The 23388-nt window shown below is 37.8% G+C and overlaps 1 protein-coding gene across 3 annotated transcripts; it reads left to right on the top strand.

Moving 5' to 3' along the window:
- Positions 1–922: 922 nt before the first annotated feature.
- ccdc30 (coiled-coil domain containing 30) lies at positions 923–23306 on the top strand. Of its 3 annotated transcripts, XM_051879845.1 has the most exons (29): positions 1038–1241; positions 1534–1679; positions 3796–3975; positions 4141–4261; positions 6240–6430; positions 6730–6798; positions 6970–7044; positions 7521–7674; positions 9293–9364; positions 9564–9679; positions 9786–9860; positions 9983–10041; positions 10135–10327; positions 10420–10509; positions 10928–11053; positions 11700–11837; positions 11968–12146; positions 12296–12515; positions 14935–15057; positions 15232–15402; positions 16171–16380; positions 16477–16634; positions 18252–18417; positions 18503–18624; positions 19819–19960; positions 20039–20175; positions 20259–20376; positions 20477–20537; positions 21206–23306. In XM_051879845.1, the coding sequence occupies exons 2-29, from the start codon at positions 1665–1667 to the stop codon at positions 21421–21423; spliced, it is 3699 nt and encodes a 1232-aa protein (XP_051735805.1). In that variant the 5' UTR covers positions 1038–1241; positions 1534–1664; the 3' UTR covers positions 21424–23306. The 3 variants fall into 3 exon arrangements, with proteins under 3 accessions (XP_051735803.1, XP_051735805.1, XP_051735804.1); XM_051879843.1 differs by lacking the exon at positions 1038–1241 and adding an exon at positions 923–1030 and having other exon boundaries at positions 20477–23306; XM_051879844.1 differs by lacking the exon at positions 6970–7044 and having other exon boundaries at positions 20477–23306.
- The last annotated feature ends 82 nt before the right edge of the window (positions 23307–23388 follow it).

Raw genomic sequence — 23388 nt, 5'->3', positions numbered from 1 at the left:
TCAAATATATCTAATATGATAAACAGCGCTGCGTTACCCCACAAACGTTTGACCGGAGGAAGTGGAAGCATCGACTGCTCTCGAGCCACGTGTCGCGTTTGTCTCTCATTAATAATTGCTCCAGCGGCCTTGTTCAGCTTTCACAGCACTCGGCCCTGCTCTGCTTCATATTACAGTAATGTTAATAATCTCATCCATGAACTCGAGTCCCGTCAGATTCATTTCCCCTGGCTGTAAGGTGAAGACAACCTCCCCCATGATTCTGCGCTCAATCACGGCATCATCAAGCTACACCTTTGTTTTGAATAGGCGACGTCTAGCGGCGAAAAAATACATACTGTGCCTTTAATTCACTGTGTTACTGCATTAAATAAATATGAGCTTCAAATGTGATTGCTTTTACAATAATAAAATTAACACACACACTTTTATTTATCAAGGATTTATTAAACTGATCAAAAATATCTTTTTTTTTTTTAAATAAATGCTGTTCTTTTGAACTTTCTATTCATTTAAAAAATCCTGAAGAAAAAAACTTTCACGATTTCCACAAAATCTCAAGTAGCAAAGACTGTAACTGTTTCAGAAAAAAACCCATTGATATTAATAATAAAAACCATTATTAATAACTGAATAAAGAAAATAATTGAGCATCGAATCAGCTTATCAGAATAATTTCTGAAGGATCATGTGACACTGAAGACTGGAGTAACGATGCTAAAAATTCAGATTTGCCAACGCAGGAATACATTACATTTTAAAATATATTCAAATTGAAAACATTTATTTTAAATTGCAGTAATATTTACACAATATATAAATGAATAGTTGAATAGTTCAGTCATTCACTGCTCTATTCTAAACTTGGTTGCTTATTGATTTATAGGACAAACACCGCCATCTGCTGCTGGGTTAATGTGAAGTGAAACTTCTCAACGCAGTCTTCTCTCCCCTCTCTGTCCATAATGGTTTAACCCGTTGCCTAGGCACTCGGTCCAAGCTATTGCGAGCAGCTGCAACAAAACACTTGGTAGGCCTCATGAGATACGGCACTCTAGTGTTGCATCAATATTTGCAAACAGACAGGCATAATTAACCGGCTCAAATCGATGTTGAAGGACAACGACAATCTTAATTTGTTTTATTTTTAACAGCCGCCTGGAGGATATGAAAATAGGCTTGTGCGTAATACCTGCGGACTAGCCCGCTAGCCAAAGTTAGCGGACTGAGACTGTGCTAGGGTTAGAAAACTTTTTATATTGTAGTAAAAACCCGAAGCAACATTATTCCTGTCATATACACCCGTGACTGCAGATAAATTGTGAATATGAGAGAGAAAGTTTTTATGACGGATGATAATGGATTTTGGATTATGCAGAAGATCTTGTGTAGTCATTTGTTACAGTTGTATTGTTATTAGTGTATATAAAAGTTGTTGCTTAAAGCTGTATTGTGTTCATTTAAAGGCATGCAAACTATGGTAACACACTGAGTTATGTTTTATGTTTCTCTTTTCTTCTTTTTTTTTTATAGTGAAGTGATTAGGTCAGAGACTGCCATGGGCGGACGCAAATGCTGGAAACCACAATCTAAACTTTGTTCTCATAAACACTTCTGGCTAATTTGCAAGTGATGCACGGACTCCAGTTCAGCTGTACTCGGTCATGGAAAAAAGAGAGGTATGGTGTCGTCGTTTTTATATTTATAAATACGATATAAGTAAGCAGGAAACAGTACATTGAGACCATGTAATATGCTAATAATGGCAATTGACAATATGACTGTATAGTATGGCAGTAATTCTCAACCTTCGTAAAAAAGTTACACACAAAATTTCCTCATGTACGTCTGATTAAATTGTTATAAAAAAGCTTCCCTCCTCCCATAAACTCTATTTTTATCAGATACTAATTTATCTCAAGATATTTTAATGCATTATCACGCTGTCCTGATGCTATGAAAGTTCAGTGGTTCTCAAACATTTTGACTTGATATGTCTGGTACTTCCGCTGTAATGAGAAAGCTGCTTGTTCTATTTATAGAAAATACACTGTCGATCTAAAGTAATTATACAGAAATTATATATTATATTTAAATTAATTAAAATAGTTAAATTCTGTAATTTCAGTAGATTCAAGAACTGAGTGTTCATGGTTCAGTAATGAATTTTAATGACTATGTGGAATAAAGTTTTTAAAATTATTTGAAATTTATGGCAATTTCTCAGCAAATTCTACTACATATTATAATTTCAACATATTTCAGAGCTTGTTATAAAAATAATTTCCATTGCTTTATGATATTATTAGTTTTCGTAACTTTTCCAGGTCTAGAAATCTCATATTCAAAATTTCCTCATATATGCAGCTTTCCCAAGACTAAGGGAACCCCAGTTCTTAAATAAAAATGACAGTTGTTGAGGAAAATAATTAAAATAAAAATATATCAGTTGTCATTTTGATTTTTAGCTGTTTTGGTTTATTTAAAACCTTGTTTTGTCTTATTTTAAAACTTTTTAAGTCATCTTGCAGTCCCCTATCCAGCCCCCTGGTTGAGAATTACTGATCTATACACAGATACAGACATTAATTAAATAGAATTTATTTTGAAGCATTTAAAAACATTTTGCAGCCCCTTTAGAAGTTCAGACACCCCCTAGTGGGCCCCCGGCCCCTCATTTAAAAAAAATGCTTAAAGATTTAGTTCACTTCAGAATTATGTCCCTTTTCACAAAATCTAATATCTATCTAATATCTAATCTAAAAGTCTCTGGTGTCCCCAGGATGTTTCTGTGAAGTTTCAGCTCAAAATACCCCACAGATCATTTATTGTAGCTTGTCAAATTTGCCCCTATTTGGTTGTGAGCAAAAACACACAGTTTTTGTGTGTGTCCCTTTAAATGTAAATGAGCGGCTGCTCCCTGCCACTTTCCAAAAGAGGGCGGAGCTTTAACAGCTCACGCTTCGGTTGCTCAACAACAACAAAGCTGGAGAATCTCACACTGCCAAAATGACGATTGCTACGGTGTTCAGCCTTACATTGTTCAAACCGGAGTCGGACACTAATGGAGAGACTCAAGAAGAAGTTACAACTTTGCAACTAGATGTTTCTGAATGGTTAGTTGATAAATTTATGTAGTTGCTGTGAAGACTTTTGCCATGGCCTTAGAACTGGTACTTGCTGTACTTTTTGCCTGCGAAAACAAAATGAAATGGCGCCGTGGGTGGAAACGTGCAGATTAAGGGGCGGTAATATTATAATAAGATCCCCTTCCTACGTCACAAGGGAAGCGAAATTTGAGCGGTTCGTTTTTTCACATGCCTACAGAGAAAGGCTTGCCAAAACAAAGTTACTGGGTTGTCCTTTTTCATGTTTTCTGGGTTGGTAGATACACCAGGGACCCGATTATAGCACTTAAACATGAAAAAATCATGTAAAGCCCTTTGAAGCTACAATGAAATTGCAGTTGGTAGCCGTTGAAGTCCACTATTTGGAATGTTTTCCTCAAAAAACCATAATTTCTTTTTGACTGAAGAAAGAAAGACATAGACATCTTGGATGACATAGGTGAATAAATTATCAGGAAATTTTAATTCTGAAGTGAACTAATCCTTTAATGATACAGTTACAGTATAGAGAGATATTAGGCACCTTCCGAGACCTGCTTCACACAGAACAATTAGACACGCTGTTGACAGGGTGACAACTAGATGGTGTCAAGTAACCCAGGCCTCACTTACACTGTTCAAGAAAAAAAAAAAAAAAAGAAGTCTCATTGTTTCATTTCCTCCTAAGGAAAAGGAGCTGGACGAGATCACCCTGCGCTTGCACAGGGACGGTGTGTCCCCTGAGGCTTCAGCAGAGGAGCGAGAGCGGCACCTGTGGTGTTTGCTCCAGCGCAGTGAGGGCAGCCTGACTGCAGCCACTGAAGACCTGCAGACTTTGCGCACACAGCAGGCCAGCGAGATGAGAGAGGTGAGCCAGCAGATGGCAGGCCGGGCCTCGACCATAAAGAATAGCTAATCATGGTCTCCCACATCAACATTGTAACATGACAACACTGTTTCCTGACCAAAATAAACTCCTTCTGTAGCTAATGCCTTTGCTGTGCCGACTGGTTGTTTGATGGGTTTTTTCAAGGTGGAAAATTACGTGGAGCATATTCGAAACATGCTGGAGGAGCGGGAATCTCTCACAGCGGAGTACGAACGTGACAACGAACAGCTCCGTGCTGAACTCGCTCTAATGAAACACCAACAGGGTGAGGGTTTTATATTGATTTTTAGCATACTTAAGACTGTGTTCGTAGTAAACAATGTGCCTCGCATTTTTTTCCTTGCCTGTTTTGCGAATAGCATAATACTCATACTATTTCTGCATTATACATACTTTTTTTGTATCCTTAGAATAGTTTTCTGTAGTCTTAGAACACATAGATCAGCTACCACATTTGTCAAATGTGCAGTATATAACAGTGTAGATTCATGGTCCAGAATTAATATCAGCCACAACTCATTTGATCTGGCAAAATGTTTTTACCAGTGTTAAACGGAAAATTTTTAATGCGTCTTTGGCCGTTCATTTACATGTTATCATCTCCATGTAAACTATAAAAACGTGAATTTGTGAAAATGGTGACGTCATGCACATGCATATTACGTTCAGTCTATAGGCAAGCACTGTTTCTTTAAAGTGTCATCGCCACCTATTGGCCTGGCATGCATAAAACAGCGTTTTTAGTCTTCGATCTGTGTGAAAGGGGATTGTTTTGACAACATTGTTGTCTGTACGCGAAAAACTTTAACGTTTTTAGTACGTTGTTGTTGTGTAAACATACCCTTAATGTAAGTGATATATTATTATAGTATTTATTAATATTTTGATAATATATTTTGATATTAATAATAATATTATTTTAATATCTTTTTATATTAGCTTGTATATTTTCAAATTTCATTTTAGTTTTAGTTATTTTGTTATGTGCTTTTGTCATTTTTAATTAGTTTTTTTAAAGGCACACTATGTAAGATTTTTGGATTAAGATATCCAAAAACCTCTAGAACAGTGTTATATTTTGTTGACTTGTGTACTTATATTATCCCCGATGTTTCCAAGAATGTTTAAATCCAGAGAAATAAGCCGTTTTAACCAGGACATGGACCGTGTCCGTGCGTCGCCTATCAATGACATCATACCTGCGTCACCAAAAATGCTTTAATATACATTTTTGTTATTGTTATTGTATTATTATTGTTTTATTGGACAAGGGAACAACTGTTTGGATACATTTATAGACAAAAAACTAATCATTGTTAGATAGCTCAACACGTTTAGTCTTATTGTTTGAATCTCATTTTCTTGATTATATTAGTATGATACTCTAATATCGATCTAGCTTACTGCAGTGTGCAACAAGTGTCTCATAGCAGCCGCCGAGTAAATGCACGTTATAACATAATTTTCAACACACTCAAATGTATCTAATATGATAAAACAGCGCTGCTTTACCCCACATACAATTGACCGGAAGAAGCGAAAGTGGCATAATAAATGTTTTGCTGCTCTCGAGATTGCGCTCGTCTCTCATTAGCAATTGCTCCAGAGGCCTCTTTCAGCTTTCACAGCACTCGGCCCCGCTCTGCTTCAAACTACAGTAACGTTAATAATCTCATTCATGAACATGATTTCTGCCCATGTCCCGTCCTGATTCTTTTTCACTGGCTGTGAGGTGAAGACGACATGTCCCATGATTCCGCGCTCAATCTCGGCGTCATCAAGCTACGCCTTTGTTTTGAATAGGCGACCTCTAGCAGCGAAAAAATACATATTGTGCCTTTAATATTCATATTTAGCTTTAATTTATTTTTTATTTCAGTGTTAGTTTTTAGTATTTTTAGTACTTCAAGTTAAACTTATTTTATATTATTTAGATGCCATAGCAACATTTTGTTTTGTAAAGTTTTTTTTTTATCTAATATTTATATTTTACTTTATTTTTTTCCGCTTTTTTTCAATTAACAAAAATGATTAATATTTTTAGTTTTAATTAACAACACTGGTTTTTACATAGAATTTCATTAAGAATGCAAAATAATGTTTATTGCAGAAATGAAAAAATAGTATGCAATATTAGTATGCTAGTATTCCATTCGCAACATAGCTCTTGCATTCTGCACAATGCTCAAATTGAACCCACTTAAAGTCCAGTAAGTAGTCCTTACGTACCTTGTGTCTGTCAGACTCCCAATGTAAGGAGGTGGTGGAGATGCTGGAGCAGGAGGGTCTAGCAGAGATCAGCCAAAGCAGTGCCAGTGAGCAAGTGGCCTATTTGCTGGTGGAGAGAGTCACTTTGCTGGAGAGACTGGAGGCTGCTGAAAGAAAGCTGGACACCCAGACCCTCACCGGCAACCTCAGAGAGGTGCATCTACAGGTACTATGAGAAATAAAGCCTAACTTCAGTAATAGTGTTCTTAAAAGTGTAGGTCAACAGGTAGACCATTATGCAAAAACTACATTTAAATATTATTGTGTGTATTTAGGATACAGAAAATGCTTGAAGAGCCTATAGCAACATAAAATGTATACCTTTAATGCACTTTGGATGAAAGAATGATAATAATGCCAATATACGTGTTAGAAATATGTGGACTCTTCTCTTGATAGTAATGCCTCACTTGTGGCTTATTAGTTTTATGGCCATTTTAATATCTCCTCTTTTATGGAAATCAGGAAGAGCTGGATCATATCCGTCACGCACTGGAAGAGGAACTCAGACAGCAAAAGGATAGCTTGAATAAGGTGAGAAGATCTGAGTGTCCCATGAGCAGGCAGCAATTTCAAAAGCAGTGGATTCAAAGAATATCCCATATTATCAGTGTCTCATCAATATTTAAGTTTTTCATTGTCCAGCTCTCTATATGTTTTGCATCATAATTTCTCCTGATTCTTTGTCCCTCCCTAAATGGACAGGAGTCATCAGTTCAAAGTCCTTGGAGGAAGTTCTTTGGTGTGCGCAAGGCGTCACTTAGAGCACAGAACCTTCCTGTACGTTCCCGTACCTGTCATAACTCGATTGGACTCATAAAAAATGCATGATAGAAGTGTAAATCAACAGAGGTGGAACCTTCCGTATTGTCCTTGAGAGGATGATCCACTTAAAGCAGATTAGGGCAGCATAATGCATGCCTTGGTTGAACTCAAAGCAGAGAATAATGACATCTTCTCACATGCTGAGCATAGCATGATCATATTAACACCTCTTATTTTCACTCTGGAGCGCTTTCTTTCGGGGTGGTTACTAACCAGAGGCTGTTTGTCCCAATGTTACCATTGTCTCTGATGGTTATAAGGGAGAGCAGACACATGTTAAACTCTGTTCACACTGGAACATGATCCACATTCAGCTTCACCTGTGTTCTGTGGCTCATGCATGTTAAAAACGCTTGGAGGCCGACATGCTTCTTGCTTGTCCAACCAGTACAGCCAGGTTTATGTCTCACTGAAAGCTCTGTCCCCTATAGGCCCACGGTGAAGAACTCGGTAGAGAGCGCACAGAACGGCAGAAGCTAGAAAGGGATCTGGAAGAGGCGTCAAGTCGTCTTGCTATGGCACATAAAGAGATTCGCCACCTGACAGATGAACTAGATCTCGCTCGTAAGGTCCAAAACTTGTCTGGTAAGTGAATAACAATTCAGATCTCAATATTGATAAGCTGATAATTACTTTCATATTATGCCTGATGACCGATAAGTGGCAGTATTAAAATACATATACGTAAATTAAAAATAAAACACAAAGGAAGATATTTGGAAGAATGTTTGTAACAAAGCAGATCTCGCCCCCCCATTGACTACCATAGGTGGAAAAAATACTATGGTGGTCACTGGGGGGCGAGATCTGCTTGGTTACAAACATTCTTCCAAATATCTTCCTTTGTGTTCAGCAGAACAAAGAAATTTATACAGGTTTGGAACAACTTGAGGGTGAGTAAATGATGACAGTTTTCATTTTTGGGTGAACTATCCCTTTATATTATTAGTGTTTTGAAAAACTTCAAGTGAGCATTAGATGCAGTGTTATTTTAGTATTCAACCCTCTACAGACACACTGAAGCTTGAGTCGCCATTGGCTAGTACATTTTTATTTTACTCGGCAGACTTTTTACATGGAATGTAAGAATAATGCAAATGAAAAAATTCTACATAAATATAATTTATAAATTTCAAACACTATTAAAGTCAAGTAAACAGTCTGTAATAAAATAAAGTCAAATAATCAAACTACAAGCAATAGCACAAACAAACACAATAGAAAATATGCCAATTAAATAAACAGTGACAGTTCTGTCAAAGAGCCTTGCATGTGCTCTTTCCCTCACGTTTAGTGTACATATGCGAGAGAAAACGACAGGGGGCGCTCTCAGCCAAACGACGGTGCGTATAGCTCAGTAGGCAATGAAATGATATCCGCGCCAAACTTATTTTTTTTGCCTCAAACTCAATTACAGGCAACGGAAATCATACAATTTACTAGCCATTGCCTAATAAAATATATTTTTAGTCGCCTCTTGTGAAATTTGATCACATATGCGACTGATTTACTCACATTGTAGAGGGTTGGTATTAAAGTACATTTAGTATTTAGCTTTTATTTTTATTCAGTTTTGTTTATTTTTTTAAATTTTTTTTTTTCAGTTTTCATTTTAATTTTAGCTATTTTATTGTGTGCTTTGGTCACTGCTTAATACAATTTTTATTTAGATTTCATTAATATTCATTTTAGTTTTAGTAATTTTAGCACTTCAACTTACTTTATTTTAGTGAATAGCTGCACTCATTTTCATATAACTTTTAGTTTTTCATCTAATAATTATATTTTATTGCATCTTTATTTCAATTACTGAAAATTATTTTTTTTTAGTTCACAATAACAGCACTAGTCAGATGATAGCAATGTAATTTAAATGTAACAAAACCGGAATTGAGCATTAACAATTGAATATCTAATATTAACTGATGCCGTTTGACTGATTAACTGATGAACTCTTTAATATCAACCAATATGTTTTGAATATATTGTGCATCCCTGCTTATTTGATACACATCTAAACTAACTATCTTCCCCTGGCGAATGATAAAACAGACAAAACCACCTGGAACACCCTGGTAATGGTGGTGGCGACCAAGCAACTCATTTTGTACTTTGAAAATGTAAAAGTATAGTTTTAGATTACTGTTTCTGTTTCTCTATTTTGTCTTAATGCCTAATGTAAACTAAAAAATTTACATTTCAGTACCTGACCTGCAGAAAACTGGGGAGGAAGTGGAGCAGTTAAAACAGGAAGTGGACAAGCTTAAACAGTGTGGTGAGATTTTGTCAGAAGCAAGTTATCATGTCACTCATTGAAAATCTTCACACATTTGCCTCACACATTTTTATTTATAAAGACGCTTCAAAAAACTACAGTGTAGACCAAACTACTGTAAATTAAGATATAACAAACCAGCTAAATCATGAAAACAATTCAAAGGATGTCTTCTGGTTGTAATCTCAATGTTTGACAGATATGGTGGAGCTGCAGAAGGCCAAGGAACGCAATGAGCGACTGGATGGGGAGATCCGTGTGTTGAGGGATAGAGTTCGCTCATTGGACACAGAGAGGAGGACTCTTCTTAAACTGGCAAGAATAATTTTTTCAAAATTTTATTTTAGTGCCACGAAATGTTAGATATTTGCAATTTGTAAATGCAGGAAAGATATATATTGCCATGTCGGGTGTGCCACAGGTTGAACAATCAAAGCTGCACTCGGCTCAAGGGATCAACGAGACATTAGAGCTCAATAAAATACACTCTGCACAGGTAGATATACATTCTACTACATTCCTCTCTTGAAGGGGCTAGTTTGCATGTATTGCATGACACAAGTAAAGCAATATTTGTATAGTTTCTTCTTAGAACACTTACAGATGCTTTTTTTTCAGGATGTTGGGAATAATGTGGATTTATCTCTGGCTCCTGATGACGAGATACTCCACAAAAGGTGAGGCTTTGACTTCCTTTATCTAACTTAAAGTTGTACATGTCATTGCTTCCACTCTTTAAAGATGCTTATATGGCAGTTGCGTTTCGGCAGGTGTCGAAGAGAGTCTGAAGATAAGGACAGCCGTCTTCGAGAGCTGGAGAGGAGGTTGCAGAAGCAGCAGCGGGAGCACGAGGAGCTGGTGGAGCGGAATGAGGAGCTGGAGGCGCTGTTGGGGGAGGCGCAGAACGCAGCCAAAGACGAGCGAGAGCATCATGAGTGTGAGATAGAGGGGTTACAGAGAAAGGTGCGTTTTTAGCTGTGATGTTATGGGGCTGAATTTGAAAAGGAAAAAAAAAAAACACCCGAATGTTGAGGATGACTCTGATTTGCTTCTAGATTAAAAGTATAGAGGAAGAACTGAGTAAGAGGGAAACCAAGAAAACTGAGAAGAAAGATGAAGATCAGGTTCGAGGGACTGACTCTGAGGTAAAGGTTGAAGGCCTGTTCACACCAAGGACAATAACTATAACAATAACGATAAAGATATAGTTCTAAAAATCATTCTAAATATAAAAGAATAGCACACACCACAACTATAACGATAACGGCACAGAGAAACAATATCGTTGGAATCACTTTCAGAATTTTTTCCACTTTCAGATTTTTTCCAGCTCAATGAACGATAAAAACATTGACTGCCAATCAGAATCCACTCTGCTTAAAGTGCTTGTGCATTTAAAGTGGCAGGCAACATAACTGCAGTGTGCACTTAGAATAAACAAAACGATACTGTCTGTTAGTATGAATGCTAATATAGTTACCGTTATGAAAAAGCCACTTCCTTGCACCCTCTTATGTGGTATGTGGTAGATAAGTGTTATTTTCATGATCTTTTAATCTAAAGCTTAGTGAGAGCATTCAAGAAAGACTGAAGTTCCTCGAGGGTCGTCTTGCTGAAGAAAAAGGTTGGAGGAAACAGCTGGAGGTGGATCTATCTGTAGCCAAGGCTGCTCTCAAAAAGGAAAAAGAGGTAATGTCATTGTTACGCATGATTTATCATAAAGTACACAGTTTAGAGTCCTGGAAAGTTGTCCATTTTTTTATATTGCACTATGCATTTGTTTAGAAGAATTATAATAAAGTGATTTGAAACCATGAAATACATAGTTCAGTCATGAAACTCTAGATGGCGCAGGCTGATGGGTCCTTAACGCAAGCTGATGATAATTACAGCATTAACTACTTGGCACAAGCTGATTGGTCCATGTTATTTCTGCAGCCAATGAGCTTGTTGCTCACACATTTAAATGGCTGGCACTATAGCAGTTTGCAGCGCGCTTCAGAGTTCATCTAAAACCCTTCACCTTCCCCAGCTCCACCTGTATAAATCTGCTATGGGATATTTATATATGCTATTTGTGCAGCAGCACTATGTGCAACAGCGTATCGGCGTATGTATTGGCAGTAGCAAGTTCCTGTACTTGCTCTGCAGCAGCAGCAGCAATAATCTACAACAACAGCAATAATCTACAGCAGTAGCAATTCAGCAGCAGTGTAGCAGATCTATTCTGATCTATGCAGACCAAATACATTAACATTGTCATATCCATTACCATGCTAAAAATCTTCCAAGAGTTGTCATGATTGAACTACACATAAATGCTACATGTGGACAGGTCATGCAAAGAGACCATGAGGAGCTGAAGAGGTTACGTGTGGAGGTCCAGAGACTAGAGGTAGAATGTCGACAAGGGAAGACACTTAACAAGAACCTTACGCAGATTAAAGGAGAAAAGGGAATTTTGGAAGAAAAGGTAATATAAATTAAGGTCATTCAATTATAGGTTTATATCACAAAGAAAGCAATCCGTTTGTTGTTGGAATACTGTGATATACTCCCTGTAGCTTGCAAATACTCACTGAGGCTATGTTTGTACTCTGCAGGTGGCCCAGTTGGAGCGTGCTCAGACACGGCTCCAGGACAACCTGACACTTCAGACAGAGAACAGCCGGGCCGAAGAGGACCTAAGAGACAGCAGGGGACAGGTGGCAGAGCTTAAGTCCATGGTGGACAAGCTGAGAACAGAACTGACTCGACTAGAGAAGGAGCACAACACTCTAAGGTAAGGCAGTCTGCCACAGATACATCACTTTTTCCCCCATTTTCAATGTCATTTTTTATGACAATAAATTTATAAACAATTATAAATGTTGCTGAAGCTCCTGGATTCAGTAGAAAGCATCTGGTAAGATGTACTTTGCCTGTGTTTAGGGATGAGCTGATGGAGAAGCGCGGGCAAGTGATGCAGCTACAGAGGGAGCTCAGCGAGAAATCCCATGAGAGGCTTCAGACTGACGGGGAGAAAGAGAGACTTAGTCTGGAGCTCCTGCATGTGAAACAGCAGCTCCAGTATACCAGAGAGCAGATACCCAGAGCATCACAGGAGCACACGGCCAACCACAAGCCTGCTGCACAGGAGGGGCTTTGTCAGGTAAGACTTGTTTCACACTGGATGCGTAAGCAACGCACATTTTTTTTCAGCGCCCATGTTAACAGATTAGAGCATTCACACTGCATGCCGAGGCAGGAGCAGAGCAGAAGTGGCTGTATCGCCAGTGTCTTCTTGAATACTTTCCGCCTGACTCTACTGTTCAAAAGTTTGGTGTCGGTAAGATTTTTTTTGTTTTTGAAACAAGTCTCATGCTCGCAAGGCTGCGTATATTTGATCAAAATACAGTAAAAATGGTAATATTGTGAAATATTATTGCTACAATTTAAAGTATCTTTCTTTTTTAAAATATTTTAAAATGTAATTTATTCCTGTGGTGCAAAGCTGAATTTTCAGCAGCCATTACTCCAGTCTTCAGTGTCACATGATCCTTCAGAAAACATTCTAATATGCTGATATGTTGCAAAAGAATATCTATCTATATATATATATATATATATATATATATATATATATATATATATATACAGTGGGTACGGAAAGTATTCAGACCCCCTTAAATTTTTCACTCTTTGTTATATTGCAGCCATTTGCTAAAATCATTTAAGTTCATTTTTTTTTCCTCATTACTGTACACACAGCACTCCATATTGACAGAAAAACACAGAATTGTTGACATTTTTGCAGATTTATTAAAAAAGAAAAACTGAAATATCACATGGTCCTAAGTATTCAGACCCTTTGCTGTGACACTCATATATTTAACTCAGGTGCTGTCCATTTCTTCTGATCATCCTTGAGATGGTTCTACACCTTCATTTGAGTCCAGCTGTGTTTGATTATACTGATTGGACTTGATTAGGAAAGCCACACACCTGTCTATATAAGACCTTACAGCTCACAGTGCATGTCAGAGTAAATGAGAATCATGAGGTCAAAGGAACTGCCTGAAGAGCTCAGAGACAGAATTGTGGCAAGGCACAGATCTGGCCAAGGTTACAAAAAAATTTCTGCTGCACTTAAGGTTACTAAGAGCACAGTGGCCTCCATAATCCTTAAATGGAAGACGTTTGGGACGACCAGAACCCTTCCTAGAGCTGGCCGTCCGGCCAAACTGAGCTATCGGGGGAGAAGAGCCTTGGTGAGAGAGGTAAAGAAGAACCCAAAGATCACTGTGGCTGAGCTCCAGAGATGCAGTCGGGAGATGGGAGAAAATTGTAGAAAGTCAACCATCACTGCAGCCCTCCACCAGTCGGGGCTTTATGGCAGAGTGGCCCGACGGAAGCCTCTCCTCAGTGCAAGACACATGAAAAAACACCTGAAGGACTCCAAGATGGTGGGAAATAAGATTCTCTAGTCTGATGAGACCAAGATAGAACTTTTTGGCCTTAATTCTAAGCGGTATGTGTGGAGAAAACCAGGCACTGCTCATCACCTGTCCAATACAGTCCCAACAGTGAAGCATGGTGGTGGCAGCATCATGCTGTGGGGGTGTTTTTCAGCTGCAGGGACAGGACGACTGGTTGCAATCGAGGGAAAGATGAATGCGGCCAAGTACAGGGATATCCTGGACGAAAACCTTCTCCAGAGTGCTCAGGACCTCAGACTGGGCCGAAGGTTTACCTTCCAACAAGACAATGACCCTAAGCACACAGCTAAAATAACGAAGGAGTGGCTTCACAACAACTCCGTGACTGTTCTTGAATGGCCCAGCCAGAGCCCTGACTTAAACCCAATTGAGCATCTCTGGAGAGACCTAAAAATGGCTGTCCACCAACGTTTACCATCCAACCTGACAGAACTGGAGAGGATCTGCAAGGAGGAATGGCAGAGAATCCCCAAATCCAGGTGTGAAAAACTTGTTGCATCTTTCCCAAAAAGACTCATGGCTGTATTAGATCAAAAGGGTGCTTCTACTAAATACTGAGCAAAGGGTCTGAATACTTAGGACCATGTGATATTTCAGTTTTTCTTTTTTAATAAATCTGCAAAAATGTCAACAATTCTGTGTTTTTCTGTCAATATGGGGTGCTGTGTGTACATTAATGAGGAAAAAAAATGAACTTAAATGATTTTAGCAAATGGCTGCAATATAACAAAGAGTGAAAAATTTAAGGGGGTCTGAATAGTTTCCGTACCCACTGTATATATATATATATATATATATATATATATATATATATATATATATATATTTTTTTTTATATATATATAATTTTAGGATTTTTTTTAATGAATAGAAAGTTCAAAAGAACAACATTTGTTTGAAACAGAAATCTTTTGTAACAATGTAAAAGTCTTTACTGTCACTTTCAATCAATTTATTGCAGTCTTCCTGAATAAAAGTATTAAAAAAACAAACTGACCCCAAACTTTTAAACAGCAGTGTACATGGAGTTTTAGGACTGGTAGCTGAAGTTGTAATGTGTAAACTGTTTGATGTTATGTGCTGCTCCTTTAGCTGGCCTGTGTGAAGTCAGAGATGAGTAAGCTACAATCCACCCTGGAGGAGGAGAGACAGCTGGCCGGCCAACACCAGCTGGCCCTGCAGGCCCAGATCAGTGAAGCTCAGGCCCGGGCTAAGGTCAGCCCTGCTCTTCATCTTCATACAACCACACAAACATATTCACATTCATTTTTACTTACTTTCATAAACAAAACATTTGTATAATATGCTTAATTTTATAATAACACTATTGTTTTTTGATATTTTCCTTGTTTGCTATGCATAACGTGACCATTATATGGTTGTGCACAGGCTCAGGACTCACTCATACAACAGAAAGGAGAAGAGAGCAAACAGCTGAGACAGGACCTGCAGAGAACCCAGCACCTCTTCACCTCTGCTGAGCGAGAGCTACGCTATGAGAGAGAGAAAAATCTAGACCTTAAGAGACACAATGCACTCCTAGACCAGGAGAAGATCAAGGTAAAAAAAAAAAAAAAAAACACAGAAATTGTGCGGGGCACCAAAAAGTATTTGGACACTTCAATTACATTTGAAGTGAATGAATGTTATTACAATAGAAAACAACATATGAACCAAGTGGCAAGTGTTTTAAATAAATATAGTAGATTACGTTTACTTTGATATTTTGTTACATAATGCATAAGGAAATATGAATTGTGGCATAAGTGTCTAAATAAATTTTTGGGGTCAGTAAGATTTTTTTTATGTTTTTGAAAGAAGTCTCTTATGCTCAATAAGGCTGCATTTATTTGATCAAAAATACATTAAAAAAGTAATCTTGTGAAACTCCAGACTTCAGTGTCGCATGATCCTTCAGAAATCATTCCAATATGCTGATTTGCTGCTCAAGAAACATTTCTTATTATTATCAATGTTGAAAACTATTGTGCTACTTAATAATTTTTTTGTAGAGACCATGATACAGTTCAAAGTAACAGCATTTATTTGAAATTGAAATCTGTATGTATTGTTATAAATGTCTTTACTGTCAATTTTGATCAATTTCATTTGTTCTTGCTGAATAAAAATATTTGTTTCTTTTAAAAAAAAACACATTGACCTCATACTTAAGAATGTTATTTTAATTTTTTTTAGAAAGTAGGCCTAATTTTAATTTTTCTAATTTGTTTCTTTTTAAATTATGTTGAACATGGGCTATCCCTAGTCAGAATTACACAGCACTATCTTTAATGCTCATAAACCTTATGTTTCTTCTCTGTTCTTTAGCTGTGTGCAGAGCTGAAGCAGGCCCAGGCCAAAATAGCCCAGCAGGAGGGAAGTGCAGCAGGACAGGTGGCAGAGCTGGAGAGACTCCAGCAGAGAGCCAGAGATCTGGAGCTGGAGGTGGCCAGAAGCGCTCAAAACCGGCAGACTAACAGCAGCTTGGTGGAGGAGCTAAATTCAGAGAGGGCACGTGTGATTGCTGCTGACAAGAAGGTGCGTGTTTATTAGAGCAGGCTGAAATTCTCTTGTTCAGCAGTATAACAGTTATGAGGAATGTCTTTATTTATCAGTTCCTCAACATCTCTGCAGGTCGTAGAACTGCAGCAGCAACTGAAGAACGCTCTGCACCAGCTGCGCCTGGAGGAGGCCCGAGCGGGAGAGACCAGCAAACTAGAGAGAGACACCAGAGACATGTCTGATAACCTGTCTGCCCTCAGAGTCCGACTGCAAGAGGATCAACTACAGAGGTCAGACGGGTCACTGCACCACAAGCCAATCTTAATCTTGGTCGACTGATAAATAGCACTTAAGCAGAGAGAAGATAAATAGCGCAGATGCAGAAAAAAAGGAAGCAAATGGTATAAAATATTATAGCATTTGCCTTTCTGTATCAGTAATAGAAAGGCAAACGCTATAATACTTATACCATCACCATTCAGAAAATTCTATATCACTTAAACAAGTCTTTGAATATCTAATAAACATTTAAATTCATGTACCTTGCAACCTTTGGTGAATTTTTGGCAAATCTTCTGAAGTGAGCATTTGTAGTCTGTGTACAAATGTGTGAACTCTGTAGGTGACACTCCAACCAAGTGAACTGGATGTGGACATTTCAGACCACGCTGCGCTATAACCAGTTGGCTGCTGTGTCATATTTGTGTCATATTTATGTCATATTCACTGTGTGCTGTTAAAATGAGCAATTCCTGGTCTTTGACAAAATATGATTACCAATGCACACTGACTTACCAGATTACTGTTTTTCCCCCCTTTTTACCTATTTATTTGTGAAAAATAATAGAAACTTCTTGATTCTGTAATACTATTATATCTAAAGTATAAATTTGTTTATTTTACAGAATTATTTTTCATCAAGTTCAAATTATGTTTAATTATTATATCTAATTAATTATTTCTAAATTAGTAAATATGTAAAACAAATCAATTTTATTGCAGCGGTCCCACGTTATATTAGGTGTCTTTAACTACTATGCACTCAGATTTAAATGAATCATTTGATACAATGCACTTATTTTATTTTGTATATGGCTAAGAGATGACCAGCCTAAGATAGCTTTCATATTGGGAGATTTTTGCATGCATTAGGGAGCCGCTTTTAAAAATGTGAGGTATTGAAATCGCATTTGAATGTGCAGTCGCGTTTTACTTTCGCTTTCTCGATCACGCATACTCTGTGAATAGGGAGTGGCAGTGCTGAGCACGAACTCTACAAGATAAGACATTTATCAGACGCTTATTAGCCTTTGTTGTGCAACGAATCCTCTGCCATGGTCTTGTCAGTCATCTCGTTACGTGATCAGTGAACTCTTGATTCGTATCACTACGTATGGCTCTGCTGCTCGTGTTGGATGAGCTGGATGGGATTGAAGTGACCCTTATCCAACTGAATTAAATATTTTTTATTTCTATAAAAAGCAAAACAACAGTGGAGGCATAATATAAACGTAGCGGTGGCATATTCTATCCTTATTTTACCCTCACACTCCGTAATGACAATATCGCAAGACAGCTTTTCATCTCGACAAGAAATCTTGTCACATTTTAATCTCATGAGATCTGGTGGCAGTTACACTGTTGACACTTTCCTTACCCCTTAACCTACACTTAAACCTAACCATACAACCAAACCTGTCCCTAACCCCATATCCACCTCAATAGCAGCAAAATTGTTTTGCAAAACAACATGAACACAAAGTACATTGTACCTAACAATTATTAGTTTTTGATGTAAGTACTTGGTAGTTTAAGACACCTAATATAAAGTGTGACCATTGCAGCAATTGTTATCCATGTGTTATTTACTATATCACTAGCCAATATACACCTGTGTTTTCTGATAGGAAATTACTTGAGCAGAAAGACGAGGAACTCCAGCAGCAAGTGCGTTTATTGCGGGCAAAGGAGGCGACTCTGACACGCACCAACATGGAGATGTCACACCGCACACAGGAGCTGGAGACACGGCTGCAGGTGCTAGAGAGTGAACTTAACACGGCTAGAGAAGAGGTTTGTGAGATAAAACTATCATACTAATTGCTGAAATGATGCACTAGTGGAGCTGGTGACCATAAACTACCAATGTGCCCTGCAGCAGAGAAGCAGTCAGAAGAGCTGCCACAGGCTGGAAGAACAGCTTCTGTCTTCCCAACATGAGTCTGAGAGACTGCAGGAGGAACTGAAGCTGGTTGTTCAGCAGCTCGACACTCACATCAGGTATCATTATTCACTGGATGGACATTATAGTCTTAAGGCTGGAATACAAGACATGACTTTTGCTCAGATTTTTGCCCTGATTGCAGTTTGAATGAGTTGATGCTAGTTGCGGAAAGTCAGAGCCAGCCTGCAGATTTTGGGCAGTTGGATTTCACAGAAATTATGTTTTATTAACAAGTTCAGGAAGGGCACATTCAGATAATCTATCCAGTCAGGAGGAGGGGAGGCCCATATATATTCACATAGCCGACTTGCCTCTGTCCGATGACGGCATCCCTTCATCACCCGAACTCCTCACTCTCAATTGTTCCTATCCCAGCCTCTGGGTTCTGGCCAAATTCTGAGCTCGGAGCCCTCCCCTCGAACAGCATGCCAAATATGCATACTCTATTCTCTGATTATATGTTAGTGTGAACTTGTGAAAATCATGTAGTGTTTGATGTAGGGTTGTCAAAAGTACAGGTACTTCAGTACCAAGTCGGTACTGAAAAGTTAAAAATGTGACAATACCAGCACTTCCCCCTAGCATTTTGAGCGCTGTTGAGCGGATTCTGACTTAACTTAAACACCTCTGATTGGCCATTGTGTTCACGTGCTCAACAGATACGTATGTCTGTGATTGGCTACAATGATCAACTCCTAAAAAACATGTTGTAAATAGACATTTTTTACGCTCTTCACCGAGCACTTACACAGATACACACGGGAGCGTTTGAAATCAGTTGTCTATCGGTCCACTGATAGCCTGCTTTCAAGCGCTGACTCTTTCAAAATGCTTTCAAACGCTCCCGTGCGTTGATCATTGTAGCCAATCTCAGACATATCTGTTGAGCTTGTGAACACAATGGCCAATCAGTGTTTAAGTTAGTCAGAATCTGCTCAACAGTGACATCCAGTTGGAGGATATCGAACATGTTTGATATTTTGAACCAATATTGAAACATTGTTTTCATTTGGCACACGTCTTGCATTTTTTTTGCATTAGTTTGTGTTCAGAACAACTTGAAAGTCTGGTAGTGTGTGAACCTCCGTCATTTTGTGTATGATCATGCCTAGTGTTTTACAGTCGGTTCAGGTTTTAAAAGTATTGTTGTGTGTTCCGGCCTTTACTCTTACAGCAAATATACTATTTTAAAAGTACATAATATTACATGCAATTTGTTAATATGCAATCATGAAACTTGTGTCCTGCAGGAGACACAACGAGAAACATTCTCAGCACAAAACCAAGTTGCGCAAAGCTAAACAGATCTTCATGAAGACAGTCTCCCAACATGAGCACAGAATCCAGCAGCTGGAGAACGATTTGGCTCTTGTGACAAGTCTCTCAGAGAAAGTGAGTGTTTTCAGACTTGAGCTATAACACTATATACGCAGCATGTACTTCACCTTGAGTGTGTTCCACTATGAGCAGGAGAAGGACTGGATTAGGACTGTGACAGAAGAAAACGATCAGCTCCTCTTGGAGAGACGAGAACTTCTGCAGCGAATAAGTGAAGCTGAGGAGATGGGAAACAATGGACTGAGAACTGCCACTAGCATCCAGCAGAGGTAAACATCTCATTACCCTCTTCTACACCTGACAGGAAAGCACAGAAACATCCTAACTGTCTCTTTGTCCTGTCTTCTCTTAGAGTTAAATTCCTGGAGATGGAGAATAAACAGCTGCAAGAAAAAACTCTAACACTGGCCAATCAGATAGGAATTTTAGATCGTGCATTGAGAAACCTTCAGTCGATGTGTACTGTTGAGGTACACATTTATTTAGCAAATTTTCTTTTATTATAGTTTAAATAAGCATTTCAAATTAATTGGATTGCACTGATGCTTTTGTTTTGTGTTTTTATCTTAGGAGGTCAAGAAAATGTTTCCTTCTGGAGCTCATCATGATAGCCTGTTGCGGACATCAACTCGAGGTATAATAACTTTTTTTCAGTCTTCCAACTTAATATTTCTGTTCCAAAATCTAGTCAAATCAAAAAATACATGGCACACAAAATATGGGGTAATAAATTACTGTAAACTGTTTTTTTTTTTAATCAATTTTCTTTACTTAATTTATGTTTAGTATTCAATATACACTTCTGTTCAAAGTTTGCGGTCAGTAAGATTTTCAGAAACTAATATATTTATTCAGGAGAGATGCATTACATAGTCAAAAGTGACTGAAAATGTATAAAAATGTATCACTATTTCCACTTAAAACATTTATAATAAGAAACGTTTTGACCAAATCAGCATATTAGAATGATATATGAAGGATCATGTGACACTGAATACTGGAGTAATGATGCTGAAAATTCAACTTTACCATCACAGGAATAAATTACATTTTAAAATAAATATTAACAGAGAAAAAGTTACAAGTGTTTTACTTTATTTCTGATCAAATAAATGCAGCCTTTGTGAGCATAAGACTTCTTTCAAAAACATGAAGAAAATCTTGCCAATTTTTTGAAAGGTATATCTTGTCTCATCTGCCATTTTGGATTTATTTTTCCACTGAGGCTGCAGTGCAATATGGGATTATTTTTCTGTGTCAGTAAACAAATGGTGACATCTTACATCGCAACATCTTGCTCTAGTCCACAGCCTGGGCTCTGTGACTCATGGGGAATATTGGATGCCATTCGCAAAGTCAAAGTGGGTGAAAGTGGAGTGAAGAGCCTGGAGATCTCCTCGTCTGTGCCCGTTTCACAGTCCACTGAGATAGGCTACCTGAATGTGACCTCACCTGTGGCTCCCAACAGCAGGTTAGAGCAGGAAGAGAGTCTCAGTGCCACAAGCGATGAGGCCTGAGGGAGTTACAAAGACTGTGAAATGCCATTACAGAGTTTGCCAATCTGAAAAGTCACTGGATCAGTCAAAGCTTAAAAATAAGCAACTGTGGAAGGGTCAAATGTTTAGATGGGTAAAACAGACAACTTGCTCAAGAAATAGTTTCTGTGGCACCATGACTGTGTGTCATGTTTTAGGTCTTCAGTTCATTTCCTTATACTTTATTTGTTTTTTAAAGCGAGTGTGAAGAGATGTATTCTTGCTCAGGCTCATATCACCTGTGTTGAATTCAGTTACATTGCCTTTGTGGCTCACATAGAGACAGGCTAGAATGCATGAGATTTTATATCATTCACAAACATGACACTTCATTGGATGCTTTGGTCAATAGCCTTGTCACATCTATAAGATGCCATATGTATTTTTTTTATACATTTACCCTATAATGGTACAACTGTGGAAAAGCACTTAAAGCACTATTAATTTGTGTTCAGATGGTACCATCTGCAGGTGTTTACAACTGAAATGCACTATTGCCTTTGGATAAGCAGCAAGTATTTGAGATCAAGTTGAAATCAAGTGTTTGTTTTGTGAGATTTGGTGTAAATGTCTCCCGATACATTTTGAAACCCTTTTATGTGTCAGCAGACCTTTTCTCATTTCAGTCCTGATTTTAGGTGAAAAAATGGTAAAATGTTACATGGAGCTGAGAGTACTACACTCCTTTGTAGCTGAAAGCGTGTACACTACCATTTAAAGTTTTGGGGTCAGTAAGATAGATTGAAAGAAATTTATACTTTTATTCAGCAAGGATACATTACATTTATCAAAAGAGGAAGTAGACTTTTACATTGTTACAAAAAATTTCTATTTCAAATAAATGCAGTTCTTTTGAACTTTCTGTTCTTCAAAGAACCGTGACGAAAACATATCACAGTTTCCACAAAAGAAAATTATTTTTTTTATCAGCGTTGAAAATAGTTATGCTGCTTAATGTTTCCACCAAATCATGCTGATTTCTGAAGGATCATGTGACACTGAATACTGGAGTAATGATGCTGAAAATTCAGCTTTGCAATCACTGTAACAAATTCAAATTTATAATATATTTACAATAGAAAACATTTTTTGTTGTTCACAATATTACTGTTTTTAGATCAAATAAATGCAGACTTGGTGAGCATAGGAGACTTATTTCAGAAACATTAAAAAATCTTACCAACCCCAGTCTATTGAATGGTAGTGCATCTGTGTTTAGTTCACGGTGTAAAGACTTTTTCTATATTATCGTTTCAGTGGATAGTTGATCTATGTATTGCAACTTTTACATGTCCACTATTTTCTTTCAGTGAGAGGGCAAAAACTACAGCCATGTAATGACAGCATATTTATTTAGACCTCTGCTTATGTGTAGTATATGCTTAATTACTAATACAAGCAGTGTGGTTGTGATGAATAATTTTTTGCTGGAGAAAGGTTGGTCTGCTGGTATTATGTTTGGCTACTGACAAGAATGCAGGCCTGGTAGCATTAGCAACCTTACGGTATTGTTGTTTACTTATGGGGTGAAATGGGATTTTTTTTTTTAAATACTTTATTTTATACTCCCTTTGTGTTTTGTATATAGTCCTCTGAGACTGAAATGACCTGTGATCTGGGAGCAAAATCATCTGACAGATGAGAAATTGTATCACTTTGAGCTGTGGCAAAAGGATGAAGATCCTGCAGTTGTGCCTGTACATTATGAATGCATTGTGCATTGTGTCCTGCTGCTATATGATATTAGGATGCAACTTTCACAAAATATTCCTATAGGGCTCATGTCATTTAAATTGCGACAGACATCAGTGTACATGGTACACACTGACAAAGCTTGTATTTTCTTAATAAACGTATTTTCATGATGCCTGTTTGATTGGTTACATCAATCTGAGATAAAAAAAAAAAAAAAAAATTATTACTTCATACTCAGAAAACATTCAAAAC

The sequence above is a fragment of the Ctenopharyngodon idella genome, chromosome 22 (genome assembly GCF_019924925.1).
Source record: "Ctenopharyngodon idella isolate HZGC_01 chromosome 22, HZGC01, whole genome shotgun sequence".
In the NCBI taxonomy this organism is placed as follows: Eukaryota; Metazoa; Chordata; class Actinopteri; order Cypriniformes; family Xenocyprididae; genus Ctenopharyngodon; species Ctenopharyngodon idella.
The sequence above is the reverse complement of the archived record's forward strand: the minus strand, read 5'-3'. Positions and strand labels throughout refer to the sequence as shown.